General features: G+C 41.5%; 3 protein-coding genes across 5 annotated transcripts; 2 read left to right on the top strand and 1 right to left on the bottom strand.

The window, feature by feature from the left end:
• Positions 1-3,345: 3,345 nt before the first annotated feature.
• On the top strand, positions 3,346-24,994 carry LOC121638443 (ectonucleoside triphosphate diphosphohydrolase 4-like). The gene is made up of 11 exons (XM_041983247.1): positions 3,346-3,621; positions 18,320-18,470; positions 18,676-18,779; positions 19,809-19,871; positions 19,958-20,106; positions 20,193-20,359; positions 20,931-21,132; positions 21,481-21,600; positions 23,738-23,823; positions 24,116-24,277; positions 24,643-24,994. The coding sequence occupies exons 2-11, from the start codon at positions 18,340-18,342 to the stop codon at positions 24,857-24,859; spliced, it is 1,401 nt and encodes a 466-aa protein (XP_041839181.1). The 5' UTR covers positions 3,346-3,621; positions 18,320-18,339; the 3' UTR covers positions 24,860-24,994.
• Positions 8,020-20,213, top strand: LOC121638439. Of its 3 annotated transcripts, XM_041983241.1 has the most exons (5): positions 8,022-8,703; positions 9,401-9,611; positions 9,718-10,836; positions 16,531-16,535; positions 20,203-20,213. In XM_041983241.1, exons 1-3 carry the CDS (start codon positions 8,428-8,430, stop codon positions 10,806-10,808), a joined length of 1,578 nt encoding a protein of 525 aa, XP_041839175.1. In that variant the 5' UTR covers positions 8,022-8,427; the 3' UTR covers positions 10,809-10,836; positions 16,531-16,535; positions 20,203-20,213. The 3 variants fall into 3 exon arrangements, with proteins under 3 accessions (XP_041839176.1, XP_041839175.1, XP_041839174.1); XM_041983242.1 differs by lacking the exons at positions 16,531-16,535; positions 20,203-20,213 and adding an exon at positions 11,030-11,110 and having other exon boundaries at positions 8,020-8,703; positions 9,718-10,380; XM_041983240.1 differs by lacking the exons at positions 16,531-16,535; positions 20,203-20,213 and having other exon boundaries at positions 9,718-10,943.
• LOC121638438 lies at positions 10,992-15,946 on the bottom strand. The gene is made up of 4 exons (XM_041983239.1): positions 15,825-15,946; positions 15,403-15,461; positions 15,229-15,280; positions 10,992-12,552 (listed from the first exon to the last, which is right to left on the bottom strand). The coding sequence occupies exons 3-4, from the start codon at positions 15,264-15,266 to the stop codon at positions 10,992-10,994; spliced, it is 1,599 nt and encodes a 532-aa protein (XP_041839173.1). The 5' UTR covers positions 15,267-15,280; positions 15,403-15,461; positions 15,825-15,946.
• Positions 24,995-26,060: the final 1,066 nt, after the last annotated feature.

Genomic DNA, 26,060 nt, shown 5'->3' with positions numbered 1-26,060 from the left:
TAAGTGCATGATTTCATCACACAATATCATCTTGGGCATAAGTGCACACAGCTTCTTCAGTACTTGGTTGAGCCAAAAAGCTGGACAAATCTTTCTGACTCATTTAGTTAAGCTAAATGTGGAAATGCTCCTTAAACAACTGAGTCTTTAGCTTGGTCTTTAAAGTGGATACGGACTCTGCAGATCGGACGGAGTTTGGTAGATCGTTCCACCACCGGGGAACAACAGAGGAGAAGAGTCTAGCTACTGATTTTGCGCCACGTTGTGGTGGGAGCACTAGGCGTCTTTCGCTGGTAGAGCGTAAGTTTCGAGAGGGAGTGTAGCTCTGGATTAAGGAGTGAAGGTAGCCCGGAGCCGTTTGGGTTATTGTTTTGTAAGCCAGAAGCAGAGCTTTGAATTTGATGCGTGCTGCAACTGGAAGCCAGTGAAGAGCAATTAGCAGCGGAGTGACATGAGCTCTTTTGGGCTGGTTGAAGACCAGACGTGCTGCTGCGTTCTGGATCATCTGCAGAGGTTTAACTGAGCATGCACGCAGGCCAGCCAGTAAGGAGTTGCAGTAGTCAATGCGTGAAATGACCAGAGCCTGGACCAGGAGCTGGGTCGTGTGTTCAGTCAGGTAGGGTCTGATCCTCCTGATGTTGTAGAGAGCAAATCGGCAAGACCGGGAAACCGAGGCAACATGGTCCTTAAAGGTCAGCTGGTTGTCTACCATGACACCAAGATTCCTGGTAGAAGATGTAGGCACTAGTGTGATTGAGTCAAGCTGCACACTTATCTGTGGCGGTAAAGAAGGACTGGCTGGGAAGACAATAAGCTCAGTCTTGGACAGATTTAGCTGAAGGTGGCGATCCTTCATCCATGCAGAGATATCAGCAAGGCATGCTGATATTCGCATTGAGACGGTTGTGTCATCAGGTGGGAAAGAAAGGAAAAGCTGAGTGTCATCTGCATAGCAGTGGTAGGAGAAACCATGAGAGCTAATGACTGCACCGAGTGAGGAGGTGTATAGGGAAAAGAGAAGAGGGCCGAGCACTGAGCCCTGAGGCACCCCTGTTGTTAGCCCATGTGATCTGGACACGCCCCCTCGCCAAGATACTTTGAATGATCTCCCTGTGAGGTAGGATGTAAACCACGAGAGGACAGATCCTGAGATGCCAAGCTCTAAGAGTTTGGAGAACAGTATATGATGGTTGACAGTGTCAAAGGCAGCCGACAGGTCCAGCAGTATAAGGACTGAGGATTGACCAGTGGATCTGGCAAGCCGTAGGGAATCAGTAACTGCCAGGAGAGCAGTTTCAGTAGAGTGACCTTGCCTATATCCAGATTGATATGGATCTAACAGGTTGTTGTCCTGGAGGAACTGTGAGACCTGACTGAAGACGGCACGCTCTAGTAATTTAGACATGAATGGAAGCAGTGAGACCGGCCGGTAGTTTTCAACCTGGGCTGGGTTGAGTGTGGGTTTCTTCAGCAGCGGGGTAACCCGAGCTTGCTTGAAGGCAGAAGGAAAGACACCGGATTTAAGAGAGGAGTTGATAATATGAGTTACTGCAGATTTGACTGTAGGTAAAATGCTCTGCAGGATGTCAAAGGGAACAGGATCAAGAGGACAGGTTGTGGGTTTTGAGCTGACTAGAAGTTTAGAGACTTCGTCCTCATTTAGAGAGCGGAAGGAGCATAGTGAGGCACCAGTTGCTGGTTTGGTAAGGCTGAGTTGGTCAGGCTCAGTGAATTGGTTACTGATGGTAGCAACCTTTTCAGTGAAGTAGGAAGCAAACATTTCTGCAGTCAGCACAGTGGGAGGCTGAGCAGGTGGTGGAGATAGAAGAGAGTTAAACGCCATGAACAGTTGTCGTGTGTTGGGAGCATTGCGGATCTTGTTCTGATAAAAGGCTATCTTGGCCGCCTTTAGGCTGGATGTGAAAGTTACAAGTTTTTGTTGGTACTCAGACAAGTCAGCGTGCTCTTTTGATTTGCGCCACTTTCTTTCTGCCTGCCCTGAGTCCGGCTCTGTGATCCCTTAGATCCTCTGTGAGCCATGGACTGGGAGGGTTTTGTCTGGCTGGTTTTGACACCAGAGGACAGAGTTTGTCCAGAGAGGAGGCGAGAGAGGAGCAGAGTGTTTCTGTAGCCTCATTAACAGACAGTAAGGAGAAGTCTGAGTGGGAAGGGAGGGTAGAGTAAACCTCATCAGACAGCTGTGTAGGTCTGAGGGATCTCAAGTTTCTGCGGTAGGACACCATTTTTGGAGCCACCTGATTGACATGAGGAAGGAAGACAGAGAATTTAACCAGGAAGTGGTCAGAGAGGTGCAGCGGGGTGACAGACAGGTCGGCTGTGGAGCAGTTTCTGGTCAGCACCAAGTCAAGAGTATTGCCAGCTTTGTATGTTGGAGGAGTCTGAACCCGTTTTTCTTTTTTGTGGTTGCAGTGATGTGTTCACTATCAATAGTTTTTAGAAGTGTTGCTGAGTCCAAACAGTTCTTAAAGCTACAGAATCACAGCTATGTATGTAATATACACACAACCTGAGCCCACAGCAGCTCTTCCTGGCTAAACGTTGCAGAGTCTGATGGTCTGTTTCCTGTCGTCTCCACCCAACCGGTCGAGGCAGATGGCCGTCCTCTCTGAGACGGGTTCTGCTGGAGGTTTTGCCTTCCTGTTGCAATAATTCATTCAGCTTTCATTCGGCGTATTAACAGAGATGACGGATGTTTGGGGCTTGTCATGCCATGCGCACGTTAAATGTGATGTACATTTTAACGCAGTTAATTACATAAATTAGTTACAACAGTTAACGCGTTACAGCCCTTATCTTTTTATTTTAAAATAAAAAGGCGGGAGAAATCTGCACTAATAACTTTATTCATCACCACGTTTAGTTCAGAGCCAGTATGCCTGATTTTTAGTTTTATTTCCTGCTTGTGGTACCAGTAACTTTTAATGGGAGTCTCAAGATGTCTTCTTAATCGTTGGGCTTCATGCTCTGCAGACAGTTTTCAGATAAAAGTCACAGATCGACAGTCGCAACTTCTTAAAAACTTTCTGAAGCCTCTAACTTTCTGTCAGAAATAATTTCAACAGAAAACCCTGAAGGCAAACTTCTCCCAACATCAGAAGCTCCACCATCAGCGGCAGCTGGAAAACAAACGAGCCAAAGTGGAGAACGAGATCAGCTCCGTCCATGCTGCTGCATTCACGGAGCAACGAGAACACGGGATTTCAGAGTTACTGGTAGGAATCACACATGATAAACACATCCTCTGTTTAATCATTGTTGATATTATAAATAATTATATTAAGTATGTTCAGTGTCTCTTGTTTTTATTCGATGGTTCCGCCATGTTTTAGATTTTTATATCTTCTGGTTTCCCTCGAACTTGATGGGATATTGAGTTGAGTTCTCATGTGTCGTGTGTACTTGAATGCAGCATAGTGGCGTAACAGTTGCGCATGCGCCACGGTGTCCAGTTCGACGGTTTGTTTTATTTTGGCGGCTACAGACGGAGCGGAGAGCTGCTGGACTCTTCAGACAAGAACCAGAATGGAGGAACAGAACCAGGACCACAACCCCACGAGGAGGAACAAAGCGGGATCATCCTCTGACACCACCGGTCGGCAGGTCAGTGTTGAGGACACTAAAGACACGAGGACGGGTCTCGAGGCTCCGTGTCTCATCCGCCTGTTCTGGTTTTCTATCAGAGGTGAAAAACAAAAGTAGTAAAAGTTTGTGTTTTCATGTTTTTCTTCGTTAAAACCGCAAAGTATCCGCGTTTCCTCCCAGACAGAACCCAACGTAGGAGCTACGTCTGCAGTACAGAGGAACGGAGATAATATATCACGTTACTTTTACACAAAACGTGGCGTATGGCGCGTTCACGTTGTCTCATAATCGAGCAGTTCCCGCTTTAAATGCTGCTGGACAATGGCTCCATCAGCAGTATTGCTGAGTCATGGTAGTTACTCCTGATAGGAAATGTTTCTCCTGGACGAAGGAACATGAACTCATTCAGTTGGATCCACACCAGAAAAATAACAACATGTAGGTGACTTCAGTCCTTGTTTGAATGTTGTTCCCTCAGTGAGGTTTTTAGTTCCTCGTATCCTCCTGAAACGCTGAGACAATCTTACTGTAACAGTCCAGTAACCTGCTGGAAGAAGTTCACAACCACACGACTGTCAAGATGACCTGTAATGATTGTTAATCTCAGTTAGTTTACTTGATATGAAACATGTAGAAAGCAGAACTCTACACGCTATTTAATAGCTTTAGTTCAACTCGACCATTTTAAATTAGCTCTACTTAACTTTTTATTTACTTTTTTACCTTAGTCAAAACCTCTTTTTCTAATAAATAAGCTTTTTCTATATTGGACTAAATGTTTAGTCCTTTTCTTTAACACACAGAGTATTTTCTAACATCAACTTTAGTTTTGTTCATATTTCAGATCATGTTTCATTATTCTAGTAAAGATTTACAGGTTTCTGTCTTTACACGGGATTTCAATAGTAGATTTTTCTGGTAGTATTTTCCTTTGTCAGATATAGTTTCCCCTAACTATAATACACAGTTTCAGTCCAAACGTCAGTGTTTTTATTTATTTCTCATGTTTACACACATGTCAGCTCATCTGTGGTTATTCTAGTAAATATGAGGAGATTTAATTTTTCTCTACTAAACTTGTTTGTGGATTCAAATTCTGGTCGACTGTATTTGTCCTTCAGCCAGAATCTGTTTCCCCATAAAACTTTAGTAAATAAAGAAGAAACGTCCTCATATTTACTAGAGAAATGAAACATGATCTGTGTGTAAAATAAAACAATTCCAGTTTGAACACACTGGTCTTTCTAGAAAGGGGAAACTGGTTTTATAAAGCAAAAATCCAGCCATAAACATCGACCACAGCACGTGTCTCTGCTCCACTTCCATCCATTCATTCAGTTGATGTCCCTGCTTAGTCCAACACAGGGTGGTGGGGGGGTGGAGGCCATCCCTGCTGCTACCAGCTGAGAGGCAGTTTCCACCCTGGACAGGTCACCAGTCCATCACAGGACCAACACAGAGACAAACAAGCTCTCACTCACTCCAATGGAGAGTTCAGAGACATCGATGAAGCTAACATGCATGTTTTTATGTGGACAACATGGAAACTCATCCCTGCTTCACTTTAGTAAAGAAAGTCCAAACCTCTGCACATGTACAAGAGTCAGAAAAGATGACGTGACGTTTCTGCTAAATATCACCTGGAGAAGGGACAGAAATGATGTCAGAGCAACTTTCTTGGAGGGAAAAAGGGATGATATTTACTAGAGTAATGAAACGTGATCCAGCCTGCGTGTAAATAAAAAGCTGATGTTTGAACAGAGATTGGGCTTCAAAGAGAGACGATATGACCGACTGTATTTACAGTATGATGGGATGGAACTTTCTGCTATCAATGCAAAGACGTTCACATCCTATTTTCCCTTCATGGAGGCCACGTTTTGGATCAGAAACATCCAGAAACAGCTTCTTGTTTACAATGGAAACATGGACTAAATGTATTAAATTCTGTTATATTTCATATCAAGTAAACGGAGCCAAAGAGAGTAAAAGTCTTTCCAGGTGATCTGGATGGTAGTTCGGTTCTAAACTTCTCCAGCGTGTTATTGGACGTCACTTCTTTCCAGTATCTGTGTCATCAACGTCATGACGTTCATGCATTAGAACTTTGTTAAATGATGATGAAGCTGATGTTGGAGGAAATGAGAGTTTAGGCTAAACTATGATTGTTTTAATGTTTCAGCAGCTCTTCTCACTTATTAGCAAACCTCAGTGAGGGAACAACAAGCCTCAAACAACAAGTGAAGTGACCTGCATGCTGCTATTTTTCTGTTTCCGTGGTGAAATAGAGCGTAGTCAGGAGGATCCAGCTCTACTGAAACTCAGAAAGTCTCTGCTTGTGTGGAAATGAAGGCTGCACGATATTGGAAAAACATGCGATATGGGTGTTGAATATTGCGATTTCGATATTATTGCGATATTTAACTAATTTAAAAGAAATCCATTATCTAATCAAAGAAATACATTTTTTATGTGGCAAAATAAGCAGGCTATATCTATTTATATCTAATTAATTAAAATTCAGGTTAAACTATTATGTGGTGCAAACATTTAAACTTCACAATTGTTATCATGCTGACAAATTAAAAGGCATTGCTCTTAATCAATCATTTTATTCACATGTAACCATGTGTATAAGTAACAATGACGTAATTGCATCTAAGAGCATCTTGAACCAAGAGCTCTAACATACTGCTCTTTGAAACAAAACACTGCCTTACTTGCCTGGTTTTCTGTGCATATTAAATAAATAAATAAATAGGATAATAAAAAAAAATCTTAGAAAACATAAAGTGCCCAGGCTGTAACAAAATCTTTTCAACATTAATGTAATAGCATGTAAACAGTAACAGGTAAACTTGTATTCACCACAATTTGTGCTTAACACTGAAAGCAATTACTTTAGTTTTTTTGCCAGAAAGACAAGCATGTTGACTTTGGTAGGTTTTAAACAAGTGCGTTGGCATGTAACAACATTTCCTGATGCACTGAAAAGTCTCTCAGAAGGTGAGCTGCTTGCAGGTATACAGAGGTATTTTCTAGCTAGTTTGCTCAGGTGTGGGAAGTTGACCTGATGAAGTTGCCACCAAGTGAGAGGGTTCTCCTCAGTGTCTACGGTGGGAGACACCAGGTAGCTGTTGAGTTCAGCCTCTACAGAGTGTGATGATACCACAGATGCAGGAGCTGGAGATGTTTTGAAGAAACTGCCCAAGGATTTTTTGGCCTTCTTTTGGATGACTTCTGATGGATCCACGCTGTCATCTTGTCTGCCTGGGTTTTGCTCCTAGAATAGTAAAATAGAAAAAAATATGTAAATAAAATGTAGTTCAGGTTTTCAGTGATTTTTTTTTTACTTGATAACAAATTAACATTTACCTTTGGCACAAGTGCTTCAATTTCAGACATCACTCTGGCTTTGATGTTGAGCACCTTGTCACTTTTGATGTAGCCAGCTTTGAATCTGGGGTCCACGAAGGAGGCCATGTCCAGGAGTTCTTAAGTCGCTGGGTTGTCGTACTTTGTGTTCATGTAGTCCAGGATCTTTTTTTTATGCTCTTTGTTAAGTCACTGTCTTCATCCTTGGCAGCAAGAAGGGAGGTGTTCATCATGTGAAGTACAGGTTTCACATATGAAACAGTTGCATATCTTTCAGCAGAGAGGGCGTCTGTGAACTCTTGCAGTGGTTGCAGTGCCTGGTTAATAGACTCCAGGACTTCTAGGTCCTGCCAAGTGGGAACTAAATGCCTTGACTTTCTGTCTGCTGATAGAACATCACATATGGCCTTCTGTTGCTCAAGAACTCTCTGAATCATGTTTTGTCTGGATCCCCACCTTGTAGGACATTCTGTGATGAGTGCGTGTTCTGGGAGGTGGTATTCTTGCTGTGCCTTTTTCAGTGCCATCTTCTCCTTCCAGCTGTGGGAAAAATGGCCTACTAATCTCTTGCAAAGACCTACGGCTCGAGTAATGTGCTTATCACCTTTAACAGCATTCTCTGTAAAGGAAAAAAACAAAAGACAGACAATTGGAGATTTAATTTAGGCTGAAAAAACACTCCATTATTAATTTAAATCACTACTACTAACTCAACTGACGGTCAAATGAAACAAAACAACATTATAGTTAAAAAGCACATGTTAAATATACAAATGTAATGTTAAAAATGTGTGTCTTTAAACAAAATAAACAATTAACACTCACTGATGGTCAGATGCAAGTGGTGGCCAAAGCACTGTAGTCTGACCCACTTGTTGAGTTCGGTAGCTTTTACTACATTAGCGCCGTTGTCTGTTGTAATAGACACCTGGTTCTCTTCTTCCAAGCCCCAGTTTGCTAAAACATCCCTTAGAGCACTGGCTATGTTTTCACTTGTGTGGGATTCAGGGAAATATGCAAATTCCAGACAGCGTGTTGTTAGTTCAAAGTCTTTGTTGAGAAAGTGAACAGTAAAGCTCATATACGGTTCAGTGGTACGACTGGACCATAGGTCCGTGGTGCTGGCGAAAAAGTCCACTTGGTGCAGCTCAGCCTTTACAGTCGCAACACATGCCTCGTACATCTGTGGAATGGCGACTTGGGAGAAGTAGTTTCGCGACGGCACCTGGTATCTCCGGTCCACTTCCTTCATTAGATCCAAAAAGCCCTCTTTGTCCACGGTATAGGACTGATCACGAATGACGTCAAAATGCTATTTTTAGAACAGCGTACTGCGCAGGCGCCGCCGCCATATTGGATTCGGACAAACAACCTGTAGAGCGTGTATACTGTGTTTGTACGAGCAAAGTTGCATTCCGAATATCCGAATATTTCTTTAACAAAACCATTATGGTAACAACTAAACACTGCTGCTTCGGTGTCTGCCGAAGTGACTCGCGATATAGTGACCGTGAACATATGAAGGAAGTTTTTTTCATTCCATTTCCAAAGCCCGGAAGAGAACCAGAGAAATGCCAACGTTGGGTACGAGCTTGTAAACGGGAGAGATTCACTGAGAAAAATGTGACAAAGGATACATACATTTGCTCTCTGCATTTCCTCGGTGGAAAAGGGCCAACAATTGATGATCCAGACCCAATACCAGCAACAACAACATCTGGACAGGTAGGTTCTTTGCCTTTTCCGCGGCAGAATGGTCATTCATACAGTTCATGATATCCTTTTTCCGTAGCTGGTTGTCCAGACAATTGCCTCTACGCACAGCTCCACTCTTTACTGAACTTAAGGCAACTTTTTGTCTTTCATTACTGGACGAACTATTATAACTATTATTAATTATAATGTCTCGGATTCAGATGAATTTGAGACATTAGTGAGATCCCACCTGTTAATCCCACTTCTCAAGTATTGCTCAAGTAGTTATCTCAACTCAACCTCCTTTGTCTCAATGTCTTTTCCCCTTTTTTGCTTACCTCTTGCTCCTATGGTAACCTTAGGAGAAGTAATTCAGCAACAAATGATCACAGAATGATACGAGTATGAGAAGCTCAAACTAGTCTCATGAGACAAGAATGAACAACAGATGATAAACTTTGCTTTACTGTGGGCAGTTGTCATGGAATCCAGTAGCTGAACACTCCACATTTTGTAACACAGGCTTTTTAGACCTTACCTCTCAAAGCCACCAAAGTATTAAGACTAATGGGCCACTATTTATTTTTCTTTGACCTGCCTGTCAGCTGGGTGTCAATAAAACAGGCCAAGCTTGCTCAGCCAATGTTCTATTGTCATGTTTTGTTTTGTGATTGTGTTTTTAAACCAAATGAGGTATTATCTTATAAAACTCATTTTCTGTTTCTAGGTGGAGAAAATAGCCCGCAAAAGGAAAGCTCCTACCCAAAGAAATGAGGCTGTTTCTGAAGCAAAGAGAAAGAGGAAAAGATTGACCCACAACAACACTCCATCGTCAAGCACACCGAGTAGCCACGAGACAGAACATGAATCGACTGATCTTCACATAAATGATGATACCACAGCTGCAACAGCCCTTCTGGACCTTTCTTCAGTTTCAGGTTGTGTGATATATTTTTTCAAAATTAAGAATAAAAATATATTTTTAATCTGTGTCTTTTCACACTATCAGGATGGAAATTTATTGTTTCAATTTATATTTTTCAGATCTTTCAGCTGAAATCATCACGGATAGCTTTGATAAGATGGACCAATCCTGTCAGACCGATGCTACATGTGATGAACTGATTAAGTTAAAACTGGAAAACAAGATTCAAAAAGATGAACTCTCAAAGTGCAGAGAGCAAGATGTAAATGCACAGCAGAAAAGCACTTTTTCTGTTGATGATGTCAGAAATGATGACAAGCAGGCAAAATTCTACACTGGTCTGACATGGCTTCAGTTCATGGCTCTCTGGAATTTCCTTGGACCCTCTACAGATAAGTTAACATATCACAAAAGCACATTAAGGTCAGAAATATCTCCAAGTAAAAGGCCAGGTGTCAAAAGAAAACTGGATCCCATTAATGAACTATTTCTTACCCTAATAAGACTGAGAACTGGCTTACTTCATCAGGATTTGGCATTTAGATTTGGAGTTTCTGTTAGTTTAGTCTCAAAAATAGTCACCACTTGGATTCAGTTTATGTATCTTGAGTTTTCCACATTGAGAAAACAAATGTTTGCATCTCGAGAAATTGTTGCCAGAAATCTCCCTTCGTGTTTTAAGAGATTCAAAGGGATTAGAACCATTATTGATTGTACTGAATTTTTTGTTGAACAAGCCTCTAATTTTGAGCAACAGGGTAATCTGTACTCATCGTACAAAAGTCATGGGACATATAAAGTTTTAGTAGGTGTGTCCCCCACTGGCGCTGTTATGTTTGTATCTGATGCATACGAAGGGTCGATCTCTGATGTTGAAATTGTAAAGCAAAGTGGATTTCTTGATAATCTTGAAGCTGGGGATCTTGTTCTAGCTGATCGGGGTTTCACAATAAGGGAAATTTTAGCAGAAAGGGGGGTTCACCTTAACATCCCACCATTTTTGAGTGGGAGAAAACGGCTCACGCCAGAGGAAGAAATTTACACTAAAAAGATAGCAAGAGTAAGAATCCATGTTGAAAGATGCATCGAGAGAATAAAAAAATTTAGATTGCTCAGTAAAGTTGTACCCCTGTCACTGCAGCCTGTATTTTCACAAATGGTTTTTGTTGCTGCCTGCTTAGTCAACTTTCAAGAACCACTTGTAACGTAACAGGAAAGATGTTGAACGTGAGGTAGCAGTGAAGTTCTTGAATTAATTCATACATGAGCTGTTGAATTAACTACTCTGTCATGAAGTAATTAATTGTAATAGAAATGAAGTTCAAATAAAAACATTTCAGATGCATTTGTTTTTTTTATTGTGACTGATAATGTTCACTGTGATCTTTCAGCATCAATAGTTCAAACTCAGAATCGGAAGGTGTCTAGGAAGTCTCATTTCTACATACTCTGGGCACAGGTAATTACAGTGGAAGTTTCTCAGAACAGGAACCATAGCGTCAAAGAAATCTTTGTCAAACAATATTTTTTTAACTATCATTCCTTTTGGGCTCCAAATAACAAAGTAGGACCACTCTCTCTGTAAAACGCCCATTTGCATCTGCACCTGGTAATAGTACTCATGTTTTTTACTCATGGTTACCTCATCCCCATCTACCTTCAAACAGAAACCTGCCAGCTGTTTCTTGCTCAGTGCTGTGTAGAAGTCTTTTGGATGTGCTTCTTTCAGTGATATGGGGCATTTTATTTCCAACACCCCGTGACTGTCCAAGTCTCTGTCATGCAACAGGCCATCTGGTGAGGCAGCAAGGTAGGGATACTCAGAGTTTACCCACAGTCCAGTCTCTCTAACTGTCATGTTCGGGAATTTCTCCACAAAGCTTTGCCTTGCCTTAGCCTCATTTACATGGCCATACTCCAGACTAACAGCTTTCACAGGTGGTTCCCATAGCTTTCTTTTCACCAGGTTTGCTCTAACACAGTCACTTGAAGCTGTTACTACTGATTTGGCTATAGATGCAGTTACCCTAAGTCTGCGCTCAGCAAACCAAGTCTCATCCCCCTGTACAGAACATAGTTCTGTGATACCACTCACACTGGGCATCAGATTTTGGCAAATTATGCCCACCTTTTGTTGTAACAAGCCTGTTTCATCAATGGAGAGGGTGTAGTTGTCATAATGCATGGGGATGATGGTCTCCCACATACTACCCTGAGGAGAACTTGCAGTTTGTAGATCTCTCACAAAATTGTTCATCTCCACATGTGTTAGCGATGTCCTCCGCAAAGAAGTAGGCCTAGGGTCAAAGTTTATTACAGCAGACATCTTCCGCTTTCTGTTTGGATACTGAGCATCTGTGATGGACTTTGGGTTTTTGCCCACCTTCCTGCCAACATTCCAGGTGCATGGTTTGCTTGTACAGGATTCATCACTTCTGGAGTTCTTACAGTCATCTATTGCAAAGAGAACTGCAGCCACATGACTACAGCGCCCAAGTGAGGAAGCCTTACACTCACAGGAAGCATTTTGCACAAACCCAGTGTTCGTGGAGAGAACTATCACAACATTGTATGTGATCTTTCGCATGCTTCCAAGAACTTTTGCTTTAACATGATACTGGTTACCTTGATATAAATCCTGCATCATGGTCACATTTTGACTCTCAAACAACTGTCTTCCTCTTCTCAATGGTTTTGTTGTTTGACAGTGTAATCCTTCATCTTCCACATCACTATTTTCTTGCACTGATTCTATGATGTGGTGATAAATATGTCCAGAATTGAAGCAAACCGGTATGCCGCTTTGAGGAAAATCTTTCCAGTTTCCATCCTTTGGTTGAAGATCCTCATTTGCTGGACTTGACCCTCGCTGTGATGCAGCTTTGATGTTATACCATGCACCACCGTCTACAGCTGGATCAATTGGTAATTTTTGATCCACAGCATGCTGGCATCTGTACAAACACAATGCATGGAGTAATGTATTTATCTAATAATCAAACAGAACAATGTCTCTGAAAATAAATATATCTTGCCTTTGTATTTATAATTCATAAAGGAGCTATACCTGATATTATTTTAATATGTCTAAGAAGAATGGTTTTTACATAGTATATTATGTGGTATAAGGGGTAAGTCCATAAAACCGAATGACTCATTGATTGCTAGGGATGTAAGGAAACAATCGAAAATTGATTTAAAATCAATTCAAACTGGTTTAAATGAAAATCGATGTAGAAAAAAGGAAAATTGATTTGCATGTAATGCATCAATGAAGATGACGTTCAAAACAAGTCATCTTTTGTTCACAAAAAGATTTGTTTTCCATTCCTATCCATTTCCATAATAATTATTTGTTCAGTGTTAAGTTTTGTTAGTACAACAAGCAATAGAAGGCCACAGTTTTAAACAAGGGAGAAAGGGGCAAATATAAGAAAAAGACTATTTGGCCATAAAATAACTCAAAACAATTTTATTGGTAGTGGCAGGCCACTTTTTCGGACAGTGGAGTTAACTTCTGTAACTGATTTAATATCACGTTTAGCTCCTTAACAAGTTAGGGTTGCACTGTCAGAGTTAATGATGGGTAATAGCCTAGATTTAAAATAAATTCCTACTATAACATTCTTACTACATTTTGGTGGCTAAAGTGTGTTTAGGTCTGCTGAAATGTGAAACACACTAGTTACACCGCATACAACACTAATAACTGAGCGAGAGCTAGCTTAAAAACAGCTTACCTTTCAACTAATAAAGCTTTCTTTCCGCTCACTTTGAGGCCTCTACATGTCAACCAACGTTTAAGTTCAACAACACTGTGTTTATTGATTGAACTGTACTGAAATGAAGCTCCCGGGACGTCTTTTTCTTCCAAAACTACACGTACACTAGGTGTCGCCATTGTAAGCTAACTCTTTGTTTGTCCGAACTCGCGCTGTTGCCGGAGCTCATGAATATTGATGGGTAAATGTGACGTCATTCGAGATCAGTGCTATTAAGGGGTATCATGCATTTGGCTACATAACGTGTAACAGCTGCGGTAATAGCCCCCCAGACAACCACCCGGCGCAGGCCAGCACACACCCCAATGTTCCAGCTGCACACCCCTGGAACCAGGGCACCATCGACCCCCTCCCCCCACCCTCCACCTACTCCAATCTCCACCCGGTATAGCCCCACACTTACACCCTCCCCTATGTCGTACCCACAAGCACTCACTATCACATAGTCAAATCACACATAACCCACCCACCATGCCCCGTGGGGGACACCCCAGGCGGACCAGAGGACAGCGAGCCCCAAGCATCCCCCCCCCCCAGCACCCACAGAGCCAGCAGCCCCCACCACCTTTTGTTTGTTCTGTGTTCAAACTGTTTGACTTTTACTTTGAATTTGTGCAAACACATCTTACCAATCGGTTCATGATGATTTCACGTTGGTTGAGCATGGGAGAACTACATTTATTTCCTTCCTAAACATTTAAATACAATAGTTAAAAGTAGCTTGTTTTTCTTTTGTGTCTGCTGACTGTTTTTTATTCTCAGCTCCTCCCACTGAACCTGGAAACTGGTCTGACATAGTCAGACATCTTCTGCTCAACTCTGCTAACGTCCAGGCGGACAATACACCACAGCTAGCAGAAGTGGCTTCTCAGTTTCCCATTTTGGGTGAGACAGGCTGATTCAAAGGAATTATAACTAATCTTAGGTCTAAGACTGATCAATAACCCTGATTGGAAGATGGCTGCCACACCTCCTTCTTGGCCTGTAGTTCTAGGAACATGGAAATTTAAATAATTAGGTGGAATAGATTAATCAGTACTAACATGATCCTGCTGCAGCCAGGTTTCTGTAAGACTAAATAAATCAATATGATGATCATTGACTAACAACGACTTAGATGAGAGAGATCCGATATTCAGCAAATCACATTTAATGGTTTTATTTTTTGTTCTGTCAGATGTATTTAGATTTTTGTGAGGTTTTCATATTTTAACCCACATGTCAATCCTCTGTTTCTATCACAGCTCTGCAAAGTAAATGCCGTCTCTTCTAGTACAAGCAGGTTTTACCCAGAAGGTTTTTTTTTTTGTCATCTATAAAGTCCACGTTGTCTTCTGGACCTCACCTAGAAAACCAGCGGTTGAACAACATGTCACTAAACCATCATTACTGGTCAGATCTGGAAGGGTCCAGAGAAAACTACAGAGTCTGACATGGTTTTGGCAAAGTTCCACATCAAAACAACATTAATGTTTCTGATTGGTATAACTGGGTGTCATTTCCACCTACATGAATTACCGTACTGTAATACTGTAATACTGTACTGAAATCTTACTATATTTACTCTACATTTGTCCTTAGCCAGCAGTTTAAAATAGTTTAGAAAAACTAAACTCTTGGAATGGCAGCACATCACCTCAACATCTCATCTCACCAGAGAATTTAAACCTAATTTACAGAAATAATTTACTTAGTATGCAATTAACATTTAAAGAAAAAAGAATAAAATTGAAAAACACTTTTATTATTTATTTTTTCACATTAAAGTCTATTTTCCCAACTGTTATACTCTGATCACATTTCTGATTTAGATAACTATCAGTTATAGCAGATGACTGACTCTCCCACCTGGCCTTAGGTTTCTTTGGGTCTTGCTCAGGTCTCATGGTGGTACATCAGTCTAAAGAGAGATTTGAAAGTTTAAACACTGACAAAAACGCCTCTCAAGTGAGACGCCACTGATTCCCATGAGTAGTTAGCATGTTAATGGCAACAGTTAGAACATAGACCTGCATATCTAACCAGTAATGAAGACAGGCCATTGGGATGAGGCAGATGTAGCGGATACCAGAGTCCAGAACCTGTTGACAGCAGATAAAGTTGGAGGGGGGGAGGAGAAATTTTGGCATGGGCTTATTTTAAACAAATCAACTTATCAAGCTGCTGACACTGTCCAGTTTACAGTCCAGTATTCCACTATGATAATAATAATAATAATAATAATAATAATAATAATAATAATACATTTTTTGTGGATACCTTTCTTGACATTCAATGTCACCTTGCAAGATAAAACAAGATAAAACACAACAACACTGCACATATTGTCTTTGTAGCCATATTATAACATGCACAATTAGAACAAAATAACCCCACTGTAGAGGCGAAGTCAATGCTTGAAGGCACTGAGATGCTCTACTCCGATGCGAATGAGCTTGACTCACCCTTTACCTCCGGTTGGTGAATGAAAACCTGCAAACACTGTTCTTTGTGATAAAATGTTGATTTAATAACCATCTTTTTCCTTCTGCCAAAACAATATCTCTATTCTCCAGTGCAGCGAGTAATACACAAAATGCTGCGTCTGTTTGGCAAAGTATAGTGTAGTGTGGTGCGGTCAAAAAGTAATTTCCCTTTCAGGGTAAACACCTGCTGGGTAAAGCTAAAGTTCCTCTTATATAAATGATGCGCTAAATGGCTCCTACACCTACAAACCAGAATAACAACCCAACTTTATTTCTTTCTGTCACAATTCCATCATTTAACAAATTATTTGACTATTATTTTATTATGTTCTATATCTTTGTCTTCCTTTTTCTTTTGTTCTGGTTTTATTTAATTTTTTTATTTTCTTTTTAAAATCTGTTTTTAATGCACTTGTTATTACTTCTTGTGCCCCACTGTAATGCTTTTATGTAAAGCACTTTGAATTGTCTTGGACATGAAATGTGCTATACAAATAAATTTGCCTTGCGTGCAGGATCGGGATGATTGACAGGTCGCCATCTTTCCTGTTAGTGAGGAGATAAAAGGAAAACGGCGTCATGGCCTCAGGAAGAAGTTACCGTAGCGGTTCAGAAAAACGGAGGAAGAGAGACAGTCAGAGGTGGGACACTGGCGCGTGATGTGGAGAGAAAGAGAGAGAGAGAGAGATTGTAATTAGTACTGCTAGCTAGCTCAGCTAGCCTCGGCTAAATGCTAGTTAGCTAGCTAGGAGTTTAACTCATAAATCAGTTTTAGTGTTTCATTTATTAAAGTTGGTTAAATTAAAATGAACATTTCATACGTGAATGGACTGACTGACACTTAGATTACTTTAGGATTACTGATGATTCATTTATTAAGTTTACTGTGGCTTTTATAGGCCTACAAACAAACAGCGTCCGCCATCTTGCTGAAATTTATTTATCTGTGCTCTGACACAGAACCTACAGCTCGATCAGCCATAGTTATGGTACATGACGCACACATTTCAGAGGGCGGGTGCAGCTCTTACAGCTTGTGTGTGTCCAGAGGATGATGCAACATTTTGTTTCAAACAGTCAAAGTCCACAGATAGTTTCTTACATGTGTAATAAAAGCCTGCAGGCTGCTCTGATCTGGAGTGTCTGCACCCCGGAGTCTGAGTTTCTGTTGCCACGGTTACTTACTACCGTTTAGTCAGCACAATAATTTACAGCAATAAGGCTATTTGGCAGGAACTACTTTTATAGGTGTCCATTATCACTTTTTAATGGACACCCTCCAGCCAATCGGAATCGAGTGTTCACCCAGACCATGGTGTAACATTTGTTATTATCTTTGTGTCATTGGGAGCTGGTTGATCATTTAGTCGCGACTCTTCAGTCTAATTTGAGAGGTGTTGGCAACTCACATTGAATTAAACCAAAGCGGTTGGGGCTGTGGGAGGAGTCTGCAGCAGAGCGCTGCAATGCTGGTGGTGCTCGATTTGCAACTGAAAACAACATAAGAGTAAAATGAGAAGGAGCAAATAATCGTATCATTTCATTTTTATGATCGTTGAAAATCCAGATTAAAATTCAATTAATCGCCCTGCCCTAAGTTGAGGCTTTACTGTTTGTCTTCCTCAGTTGCCTTACAAAGTCAGACTTTATTTCTTGTGAAACTAAAAATTAACACAAAAAGCTGTTTTTATACAGAAAAGGGTAAATTGCACTGTTAGCTTAAAATATAGAGCTACTTGCAACAAACAATAAAAATAGGACTATTACTATTAGCTGAACAGTATAAAATAAGCTATCAATATCCACAACTATAAACAGTTTAAATGTATAAACTCACAAACAAAGGGCTCAAGGCTCAACGGTGATGGATGCGCCAGATTAAAGGAGAGATGCTCTGGACAACAAAAGATGTGCGATCTGACCTGTGACCCTGCCCATGTGACTCTAACAACCAATAGAAGCCAAGAAGTTTTAAAATAAAAGAATACCTTTCATTACAGTTTTCTTTTAGGAGATATAGCCATTTACATTTTCTGTGTTCCAGGTATATATGTTACTGTGTACTCTGACACAGTAACGTATATCTTGATTCTGACATTTCTGTAGTAACCCATCTCAGCTTTCTTTTGAGACAAAATTATACAAACCGCCCTTGTAGTTGGAGGATAGTCAGGCCAACAACCATGCCACGTTCAAAGTAATTTAAATCCCCTTTCTTCCTCATGCTGATGCTCAGTTTGAACTACAGAAAGTCATCCTGACCATGACTAATTTTTTTGAGTTGCTGCCACGTCATTAGCTGATTAGATATTTGTGTTAATGACTCATTGAACGGATGGACCTGATGAAGAGGACGTTTCAACTGATGAATTAGTTTGGTTCACTTGTTTTTCCCCTACCCCTTTTTTCAGAAACAAAAACTGCGTTATTTTGCATATTTGTACTCAGTTTGACTCCTGGATGTTTTCTCTCAGGTATCTCCACTCTGGCGAACATGCCGACCCAGGCCAGTGACTACCTGCAGCCTCTCCTCAGCTTTGCTGCTGCTCACATCCCGAAGGCCAAACACAAAGGGACACCGCTCTACATGCTCTGTACTGCCGGGATGCGGCTGCTGTCCAACAGGTAGCGGAGGATCGCTTTGTCACCCGGCGTTGTTTCAATGTGTTTTTTACAAAATGGCTGTTCTGAGAAAACTGTGATCTGTTTCTGATTTTCTGTGTGATTGTTGATGTAAACTCAGCCTTTGTTCCTCTTTCAGTAAACTTACTGTATCTTCATGCTTTTGTCTCCAAACTTTGTCTTGTTCATGCTGTTCCTCTATGTGCAGCCAACAGGCGGCCATCTTGGAGGACCTGGTCACTGATGTTCCTCTGGACTTTGACTTCCTGTTTTCCCCCTCACATGCTGAAGTCATCTCAGGGAAACAGGAAGGTGAGCGTAATGTTGATTTTTGTTTATGTGGGTATTAGGGCTGCACAATTAATCAGATTTTGATCGTGATCACAATTTTGGTGGCCACAATTAAATAAACCGGATCATCAACGATATTTACATTCAAACTGCGGCTTTGCTGCATCTCTGATCACACCATTCTCAACCAGTAGTCTGCCAGTCACCAGGGGGCCAATGCAAGCCCAAGCCTTATTGAGCTGCCTAAATAACAAGGGTCACCTTTTACAGTCGGCAGCTAGTTGTACTAGTTATGCCAACTTTTTTCAAAAAAGCGTCTAGCGACAAATCTAACAACTTTTCTGGTGATATTGGAGACTTTTGGAGACTAACTTGAAAGAGCGTATAGTTTACTCTTCAATGAGTGCTGGGCAGACCCCTCCCCCGTCCAAAGCATTTAGAAAAGGCCTGGTCCTCACGCAGCAGCAGCAGCATTCAGAGCAGGAGATGGTCGCCTCTGTTTTATGACCAGGCTGAAAATGAAATGTACAAAGCTGCTGCTCGCCGATGCTGCACTGGCTTACCGTCAGATAGTAATGTTTGTTAATGAAGAGTGAGGACATAAATACTTAAAAATTTTAAAATGTTGTGACATGTTGCAGACCCCTAATTAAAAAACAAATTACACTCAATAAAATTAAACTTAAAAAACAAATATTGACTGAAGAATTAAATTTTATTATTTTTTTGCTGTTCTAAATATTTTTAGGTTGTCTTTTCATCCATTTTTCCTTTCTCTCGACATCGCTCTCCACGGTAGCATCCATTACAACTGTACTAGTGACGGGATGTTCGGCTTTTTTGGCTCCTGAACGGCTCTTAATTTAGCATCTTTTGTAGCCCCATAATTTTTATCAACTTCTGAAAACTTAATGATAAATGTATTTTTTGCATTATTTATCATCTATTCTAATTTAAAGTTTAATTTTTCACTAAAAATTGTCACCACATAGTTTGTTTATAATTGGTGCAATAAAAATACATTGGTTTATTAATGTCCTGTTTTTCTAGGTGTGTACGCGTGGATTGGCATCAACTTCGTCCTGGGCCACTTTGATCATGCTGATGATGAAGGTGCGTTGGAAGATGTGGTGCTAATGTTTGAGTGTGGAACCAAAGTGTGCTTAATAGAAATCTCCAAATTTTTGGTATCATTACAGAGGACGCCACAGTCGAGGTGGAAACGGGGTCTGAGAACCAGCCGGCAATCAGCCGGCGCCGCACAGTCGGTATCATGGATATGGGAGGAGCCTCCCTTCAGATTGCCTATGAGGTGCCCGGCGCCATCACCTTCAGCTCACCACAGGAAGTAAGGAGGACCAACTGATGAGCTAGGTTTACATTGACCACCGGTTTTGTCTGCAGCGGTGTGTTTGAGTCTTGCTCTGTTTTCAGGAAGAGGCAGGGAAGGGCGTCCTCGCAGAGTTTAACCTCGGCTGTGACGTGGAGCGAACGCAGCACGTGTACCGGGTCTATGTCACCACGTTCCTGGGCTTTGGAGGAAACATGGCCCGACAGCGCTACAAGGACCAGTTGGTCAACAGCACGCTCACCAAGAACAGGTTGTTTGTTTTTACATGGTTACTACAGTGCTTTCGATTTGTACTCAGAAGTAGGATTTTCTGAGTTCCCAGTTGGAAATACAACGCGAATGCCCTTTGAAGTCGGGGCAAACTCACCAACCCAAACCTCACCCAACTTTATACCTTTATAAACTCTATCTACACTAAACAAAAACAAGGTGCACATGTGAGAAACTACATCAAAACATCCGCTGTCTTTTTCATACAGTAAAACATATTCACAATTTTTATCTTGGATGTCTTTCATATTCTTTTGTGATAATTTCCATATACTGGTCTAATAAACTTCTGTAAAGAGACAATGAGAGAGAGAGAGAGAGAACAAAAAGCTTCCTGGTGGCGTACATATGGGTTTTGCTCATTTTCCGACTGTCATTAAGAACGCTCTTAGCTGGGATGTGACGTCATTCCCAGAGTCAAATCTCCAATCACCAATATTGTTCCAGTTAATGGTCACATTTCTTTCTAAATCTACGGAGTTCAAACTACTTTTTCCGGCTTGAGAGTAAACCTCAGTGAGCGGAACTTTTCTGATTCTGTTTTTCTTCAGGTTTCTAAGCACTCAGACAGGTCTGAGCATGGACAAACCGTACCTGGACCCCTGTTTACCCGTCGGCATGTCGGACACAGTCATCAGAGACAACCGCACGTTGTACCTGAGGGGTCAGGGGGACTGGACTCGGTGTCAAGAGGCTGTACGACCTTTCCTGGGTCTCCACAACGGCACCATGTCCACACGGGGAGTCTACCAGGTATGAACAGACTTGAAAGATCTGGGTTTAGTTCTAGTTTTTATTTTAGGTCTGAGTGTAGTTTGAGGTTTGATACTGGGCCAGATTTGGGTTTGGTTCGATGTTTAGTTCTGTGTTGGTTCTAGGTTTGGTTATGGGTTTGGTTTTGGGAAGGGATGCACGATATTGGATTTTTGGCTGATATCCAATATACCGATAATTTACAACTTTTTATTGGCTGATATCCCATATTTAATTTTGAAGCCAATACTGGCCATACAGATATCTTGCCGATAACATTGTGCATCTCTAGTTCTGGGTTTGGTTCTGGGTTTGGTTCTGGGCTCTAACTTTGGTTCTGACCTTCAGGCTCCAATCAACTTCAGTAACAGTGAGTTCTATGGCTTCTCTGAGTTCTACTACTGCATGGAGGACGTGCTGAGAATCGGAGGACAGTACAAGAGTGAGAAATACTCCCAAGCTGCCAAGGTGCACACACACACACACACACACATACACACACACACAAACTAGAAGTGCAATGATTACTTTCGCAATTAATTGCTAGTGTTGGGCCGATACCGATACCAGCATCGGAAATACTTCTGCCAAAAGAAAGCGTATCGGTATCAGTAAGTATTTCTGTCTAAACGCCATCAGATACCATGGAAACGGAATCATAATTCAGGAAGTTACGTAGTCTGTTACCTGTTATCTGTTGTTACTGTTGTTTTACGGTACGATCCCTCAGATTTTAATAGAAATTCTTTGATCCGAGTTTATTTACTCAATAATTTAAAAAGTTCTGTGGCAATCTTCGTTCGTGTGTTAATAAAACATTAATAATATAAATAAATATTAAGCCTGTTAAAAATAATGTGTTAACGGCGGTAAATCATTTATGTAATTAATTGCATTAATTTTATAAACTAAATTAACGCTCCCTCATCCCCCACACTTTTCACGTTGAGAAGGTTCAATACCTGCACTCCTTCATTTAAAGGCAAAAAAGAAAAAAACTTTTCCTGCAGTTCTGTATCAATATGCCTTCTCCTCCTCCTCTTCCTCCCCCCCCGGCTGTCGGTGATCAGCTGATCGGCTTTTCTGTTGCTAGCACGTCTCTCTTGCTCCTGGCATTGACCAGGACAAGGGGGGCACAAATGAGACCTTTTTTAAGGTCTAGACTTTATGAAATATTGAATTTGTTATTACAACTAAAGTGATTAATATAATGTAGAAAAGTGAAAAAAAAAGGCAAGTAAAGGTTAGTAAACATTTAATATTTGTAAGCACGGGCTCTTTCTGTTGATACGATCCAGTACAAATGGAAATATTTCAGGTGCAGTCACGACTGGTGATTAATCACGATTAATTCCTTTTTAAACTGTGATTAATCTGATATATAAATTTCATGTTTTCTAGTTTAACGTCTGCTAGGATCACTACTCGGTATCGGCAGATACCTAAACCCCAGGTATCGTATCGGAACATCCTTATTAATTACAGTACCATGATTAGTTAATCCTACGATCCCTCAGTATCATTGCGTTATCATGTCTGAACCACATCAGAAGATCAGAGCAACTTGACTCACGCTTGGACCGAAAACCAAAACCTAAGCACCGTTCACATCACCGGATCTGGCTCGGTACGGTACGGGTCAGTATGCGAAAACTGGGAAGGGTGCCAGAATATCCGATCCAAGCCATCCTACTTCTTTTAGGATCTTTCTGTTGGGGTCACAATTTCACCGACCCCACCATAAAGGGTGGAGCATAACACACTGCCATCCATTGACCGGAAGAATCACGACTCCCTGTGTGAAGATCAAAACAGGAACAGCTCCGTGTTAAACATACAGCGTTTTTGTTGTTTTTTCTTCATGCCAAGAAGAAAGAAGAAGAACTGCTGAATGGCCACCAGTCTCTGCTTTGTTTCTGTGTTCTGTTCTTCTTTGCTGTCATTCAAGGACGATGTTGCACTACTAAGATTTCACGCTTTCACACAGCTGACAATCCATATCACTACACGCCTTATACCAGGCGAGGGTACAGTTGGCTGTGTAAACGCAAAAGAGATCAGGGTTTACCGAACTAACCCGTCCCGTTCCAAGCTAGGCATGTTGTGTGTTGCTGCTTGTGTTGCTTTGTTTTCGTTCCGTGTTAGAGCGGCAAAGTACGGCAGGGGAAGAGTTGTTCCCTTCAAACAAAAGGATTAAATCAATCTTGTCAGATTTCTTTGGTTACAGAAAAAATGTTCATGTCATTATGAAGGACAGCTCACCAGCCTGTAAGCATGTCATAAAAAACAAAATACATCCATCGTGTTTCACCACCTGCACCAGCAGCTTTGTGCCACAAAGTAAAGGTTAAATTGGTTAAATAACTAATATTATTTTATTATGTTGGTATCAAAAGATAAAATAAATAAAACTTAAAGACCTATATGAAGTGTTCATGTGGTTTTACACATTTATAGTTTTGGGAAAATAATTAATCCAAGAATAACTAGAATTGTGAGCTACCTAAAACTGGAGCTGGTCTCTGAAATGTAAAATCTGTTTCATTTTAGATTTAATCTGTGTTTTCTCAGTAACTGTAACAGCTGCTTTTGGTTTATTTAACAGGACTACTGCGCCACCAAGTGGTCAACACTGAAACAGCGTCTGGACAGCCAGCTGTTCTCCCAGCAGGCCGACATCAGCAGACTGAAGTAAGCTCCCCTTTCCGACTGTGATCAGAGAACCATAGCTGTCTGTAGGTGGCGCTGGTTACCCGGTCAATCCTCTGTATATTACCAGAAAAACACACACAACACAATCTCTTCTTTTTCACTAATTACGGGAAGTTGGAAGAAGTTTTTCAGGTGTAAGCAGGTTGTCCACAGGGAGGCGCTGTTCAGTCAAATCTGCAACCTGCAGCTCAGATCTGAGGAAACAGCATCAGGACAGAACTCAGTTTTTCAGCTTGTTCCCTCCCCTTCATTATTCTGCTCCTTCTCCCAGGTACCAGTGCTTTAAGTCTGCCTGGATGTATAAAGTTTTGCACTCTGGTTTCCGTTTCCCTGTTGACTACCTGAGCCTGAAAACCGCCCAGCTGGTTTTTGACAAAGAGGTCCAGTGGACTCTGGGGGCCATCCTGTTTAAAACCCGCTTCCTGCCTCTCAGGTAACTCGTTCTCTAACATGTACCGCTCTGCACACACTGAGTGGCTGTTCAACCTCTGGATTTGTTCAGGAGAAAATCACAATATTTACATTTTTCAGGGGAATATTTTTCATATGAAAGTTTCATTTTACAGAGGAAACAAAACATAAGTTCACATTCTTTCAGGATCTTTCCGACCCAGTAACATCAATTAGAAGGTATTTTTATCTGATTATGAGGCAGGAAGAGAAGTCTCGCATTTCATCAAGTTCCTCTAAAATCTCCTGACTGCATGCACATGTTAATCAGCTACCAGGTCTGTCTATCAAACACTGACTTTTTTTAGCTTATGCTGATCGTGTGTCTGTCTGTCCACGCCTCTTCAGGGACCTGCAGCAGGAAACTCTGCGACAGAACCACCCCAGCTGGTTGCGCCCCTCCTTCGTCTACAACCACCACCTGTTCTCGCTCTGCATCCTGGTGGTGATCCTGGCCATCCTGCTCTACATCCTGCGTCTGCGGAGGATCCACCAGCGGGAGCTGAGGCAAGCTGAGGTTCTGGACCTCCTCTGGGCAGAGGAGGGAGAGGCCCTCCTCCCCTGAGAGACACTCCTGCAGACCTCAAACCCAACGAATTGGACCATAAACCACAGGGCCAAAAATAAAGTGTGTGTGGACCAGATCCTGGATGTGGACCAGCAAAGAAGCCAGGAGGTTCTGATGTAAAGCCAGAAGATCAGATTCTGCTCTGTGTACTGTTTAAATCCCTTAGTCTGAGGGCGGGCGGGGGGGGAGAGTGATTCCCCAGGTTCACTTTCCTCGCCCGACCAGAACCAACTACTCACTGACCTCTGAGTCCGTTAGGATTCATGCTGCTTCTCGTCATGTGGACCTGCAGGTTTCTGTTGTTGGATGGGTCCAGATTGAGGGTCCATGTTTAGGAACATGTGAGTTCTTAGAGCTGCAGGATGACTTCGCTGATGTTGATGTTGCGCTGAATATTTGTGAGGGTGATGCTGCAGTTTCATGCAGGTGAGACCACAACAACCATTTCCCGTGTGTCACAGATGTCAGCATTACAGATTTTGTTGGTACAATTATTGCCAGAGAAATTATCACGATTATTTTGCATTAATTCATTTCCCTAACACACTGTGTAAAATTACATGAAGTTTTAGTTATTTCTATCTTTTGATGCCAACATAATAAAATAATAGAACAAGAAAGTAAAGCGGACAAAAATCCCCTAAGTAAAGAATAAATAAATCCTACATATCCTACAATCCTACCTCAGAGAAAACAGATAGAAAAGGCTACAGGACCTCTACCTGGAATTGTTAGGCTTCTTTTCAGAGACTACATCATAGAAACGGTGAAACAAACTGGATGTTTTTCCTCTTTTATGTCCTGCTTTACAGGCTGGTGAGACGTCTTTCACAACCACACCTGCCTCATCTTTTTCTAGAAGCAAATAAATCCACCAGGATGATTTAATTTGTTAGTTTGGAGGGAAAAACTCTTCCCCTGCCGGACTTTTCCGCTCTAACATGGAATGAAAATGAAGCAGCACAAGCAGTAACACACAGATGTTGTTTAACCTCGTTTTCCTTCCTGATCTGATGATATGAGTCAGATATGGTCCTTTATGGAAAGTCATGATATTAAGGGATCTTTATGATTAAATAATGTCAATTGTGACATCATGTAATCGTGACCTCCATTGTCACCTGTGACCTCAGCCTGCTGTGACCCCTCCCCTCCTCCTGCAGCTTTAAGCTTCAGTGATTTGAGGAAACTTGTGTCT

This window comes from Melanotaenia boesemani, chromosome 4, assembly GCF_017639745.1.
Source record: "Melanotaenia boesemani isolate fMelBoe1 chromosome 4, fMelBoe1.pri, whole genome shotgun sequence".
Lineage (NCBI taxonomy): Eukaryota > Metazoa > Chordata > Actinopteri > Atheriniformes > Melanotaeniidae > Melanotaenia > Melanotaenia boesemani.
This window is presented reverse-complemented; position numbering and strand designations above follow the sequence as displayed.

Excerpts from the sequence above, each read along its gene's own strand:
- LOC121638439 (XM_041983241.1), top strand. The coding sequence starts at position 8,428 with ATGGTAACAACTAAACACTGCTGCTTCGGTGTCTGCCGAAGTGACTCG. Across the intron at positions 8,704-9,400 it reads CAACAACAACATCTGGACAG|GTGGAGAAAATAGCCCGCAA; the intron begins GTAGGTTCTTTG and ends TTCTGTTTCTAG. Across the intron at positions 9,612-9,717 it reads GGACCTTTCTTCAGTTTCAG|ATCTTTCAGCTGAAATCATC; the intron begins GTTGTGTGATAT and ends TATATTTTTCAG.
- LOC121638438 (XM_041983239.1), bottom strand. The coding sequence starts at position 15,266 with ATGAGACCTGAGCAAGACCCAAAGAAACCTAAGGCCAG. Across the intron at positions 12,553-15,228 it reads CCAAAGAAACCTAAGGCCAG|ATGCCAGCATGCTGTGGATC; the intron begins GTGGGAGAGTCA and ends GTGTTTGTACAG.
- LOC121638443 (XM_041983247.1), top strand. The coding sequence starts at position 18,340 with ATGCCGACCCAGGCCAGTGACTACCTGCAGCCTCTCCTCAGCTTTGCT. Across the intron at positions 18,471-18,675 it reads ATGCGGCTGCTGTCCAACAG|CCAACAGGCGGCCATCTTGG; the intron begins GTAGCGGAGGAT and ends CTCTATGTGCAG. Across the intron at positions 18,780-19,808 it reads CATCTCAGGGAAACAGGAAG|GTGTGTACGCGTGGATTGGC; the intron begins GTGAGCGTAATG and ends CTGTTTTTCTAG.